The 2,709-nt window shown below is 40.7% G+C and overlaps 1 protein-coding gene across 1 annotated transcript; it reads left to right on the top strand.

Moving 5' to 3' along the window:
- Window positions 1-349: 349 nt before the first annotated feature.
- Window positions 350-1,343, top strand: SARC_12639 (hypothetical protein; the record flags this gene model as incomplete). The annotated part of the gene is made up of 1 exon (XM_014293249.1): window positions 350-1,343. One exon carries the CDS (start codon window positions 350-352, stop codon window positions 650-652), a length of 303 nt encoding a protein of 100 aa, XP_014148724.1. The 3' UTR covers window positions 653-1,343.
- Between the last annotated feature and the right edge of the window lie 1,366 nt (window positions 1,344-2,709).

Raw genomic sequence — 2,709 nt, 5'->3', positions numbered from 1 at the left:
TATGTATTTATTTATATGTAGGTGTGTGTGGGTGTATTTTTCTACTGATATATTGATATATTGAAATATATATGTATATGTATTATATAAATATATTTATATATATATAAGTTTATATATATATGTGTGTGTGTGTGTGTGTGTGCGTCTGTTTGTGTGTGTGTGCGATTGTGTGTGAATCACATGAGATATTTTGGCACCTCCAGTTAGTTTCATCAGGTAGCATTGTGAATCCAACCTCTCATTTGACCAATTCGATGTCGATATTTGCAAAAGTTTCACATCTACATGAAAGGTCCTCACAGTTTCATCTCAAGATAGCAGCACTTAACATATCAAGCAGGCACGCATGTGTCCTTCTCGTCGTTACGAATACAACCTTCCTATACACAGTGGTATCTCCAACCTCGAGTTAGTTTCATCAGGTACTAATGTGAATCCATCCTCTCTTATACACAGTGGTATCTTCAACGTACTGGAACTACCCGCGACTGCTGTGTGTGCGGGACTGTCTCACCACGGTCTGCCTGTGGGTGTGCAGTTGATTGCAGCCAACGGCAACGATCACCTGACAATAGCCGTCGCGTGTGCACTGGAAGATGCCGGTGTCTCTAAGTGGGAACCACCACGTGTGTCAACCAAGGGCGAGTAAATAAGCTCTGGCAAAACAGGTATACCTCGGCCAGCCAAGGGGAAAAAAATATGGGTTTGTGACTCATCATAAGGACTTCAGTGGCTATCACCACCTTACTATCACAACGAATCCGATGTTTTGTCGGCGGCTGTTGAGGTTAACAATTGTTCAAGTAGTGTTGGCGATTATGGAGCTGTTCTCGCCAAACACTTCAACACTGGGTGGACAGAGAAGCTCAGTCGCAATAAGGGATGGGAACTGCGGATGAGACTGCGTATCATGTGACGAGTAATTGATCGCAGAGAACGAAATAGATAAGCGCTGAAGTGATCTGCGAAGAGTGACATTTGTTCGTTTGGAACCAATGGTGTGTATGAATGTACCACATTGTCCCTCAAATGATTACGGAATGTCTGGTGGGCAAATCAGCTGCTCCACCGATGTAGTGAGCATACACTAGATGTCACGTGGACACGAGCACCTAATTCTATAGATATGCTAGAATGGATTAAGATACGATAGCCTCGTGTGAACGGATGGCTATGAAGATTAGGAATTGCAAAAAGATATATCTATTTAGTATATGAATTACTTGACTAAGGCTGGTTCTTTGCTGAGCCGAATTAAATGGGCATCAGGGTTGAAGCGGAAGCAATCGGTTTTTCTTAGCTTCCATCTCGTACTTGATTGTGTGAGTGCAACATCAGGATGGTTAATCAATACTAGGAGAAACCAAATGATTCGATATATCAGGCGCTCCGCAAACAGGCGTGCACATTTTATCTCCGACAAATGCAAATTCGGCGAAGCAGTCGTGGAATCAAAATAACTGGCCAGTGGAATGACTGGTTGGGGTTAATGAAGGCAGGCCGTTGCAATTTTATTAGATACCGCTTCATACGTAGTAATCGGTAGATTTGTAAGGATGCAACCCATATTTACCCTTCTAATGAAACACTTAATTTCATATACAACAATACCCGAAACCTATCCCATATGCTTGAAAATTGTACCTACAGCCCGACGTGAGTATATAGACATAGGAATGTATTTCGATACAGAGACAGCAATACGCAGCGATGATTGTAAACATTCAAATTGTGTTTCCAAAATCCTTTCAGATTTGTCCTGTTACTCCTGTACTAACAATTTGAATGCATTTTCATCAAGAGCAGCCCATGTGTGATGTGACTTGTAAATACAAACTATTGTCGCGACTATACAGACAGACTCCTAGAGTCATAGAAACTATTTACAATATTATTATTTTTTATAAAAGAGCGTGGACAGCTAAAAAATGTATTTTGTTTTTGTTTTTAAAAGAAAAAGGGGGTACATACTGTAAAAGTCATTACATTCAAATTATTTTCACACGCCTATCAAATTATCAGAGTAAATTATTTTTTTGCATCCGATGCAACACATCATAGTTATGACGTGACCGTGCCGGCGGGCCCTGCCCTGGGCCTGTGGCCTGCAATCCTGGAGACAGTCATACACTCAAGAATGAAGTATGTCGTGCCACTAGCTATCCACTACCTGCCTCACCACCTCTATACCAGTCAATAGCCTATCTAGAAAATTTATTGAATTAGTAGACTAAAAATATTTTAGTTTGTTGTACAGCTTCTCTATGGTAGAGTGCAAAGAGGGCTAGCTTGCAGCTCTCCCGAGGGTGGGGTACCCCTCTCTAGGTATACAGGCTTTGCACTCCACCACTCTACTCCGGATCGTGGAGGGTCATAAGGGGAGACCCTCCCGTGACTTGACTACTCCGACTCTCATATCAGTGTGACAATATTACAACTCAGACAGACCTCCTAGCCAGAGCTACCCCGTCATTATTAACAACAACAAAATTAAGAGGAAAAATTGCCGTAATTTTCGTAAGAAACACGTATTAAGGTCTATTACTGATTTTTAAATTAAGATATACGTAAGGAAATCAAATTTCGGAATTAGGAATTTAAGAAGTATGTAGCACTTAGTCGGACTTTAAGAAATACTTTTATTTCTTAATTAAGAAAACAGAAATATGGCCGAATATGTTCTTAATAAGAAATAAGCAGATCACG

This window comes from Sphaeroforma arctica (assembly GCF_001186125.1).
Source record: "Sphaeroforma arctica JP610 unplaced genomic scaffold supercont1.2460, whole genome shotgun sequence".
NCBI classification, from domain to species: Eukaryota; class Ichthyosporea; order Ichthyophonida; genus Sphaeroforma; species Sphaeroforma arctica.
This window is presented reverse-complemented; position numbering and strand designations above follow the sequence as displayed.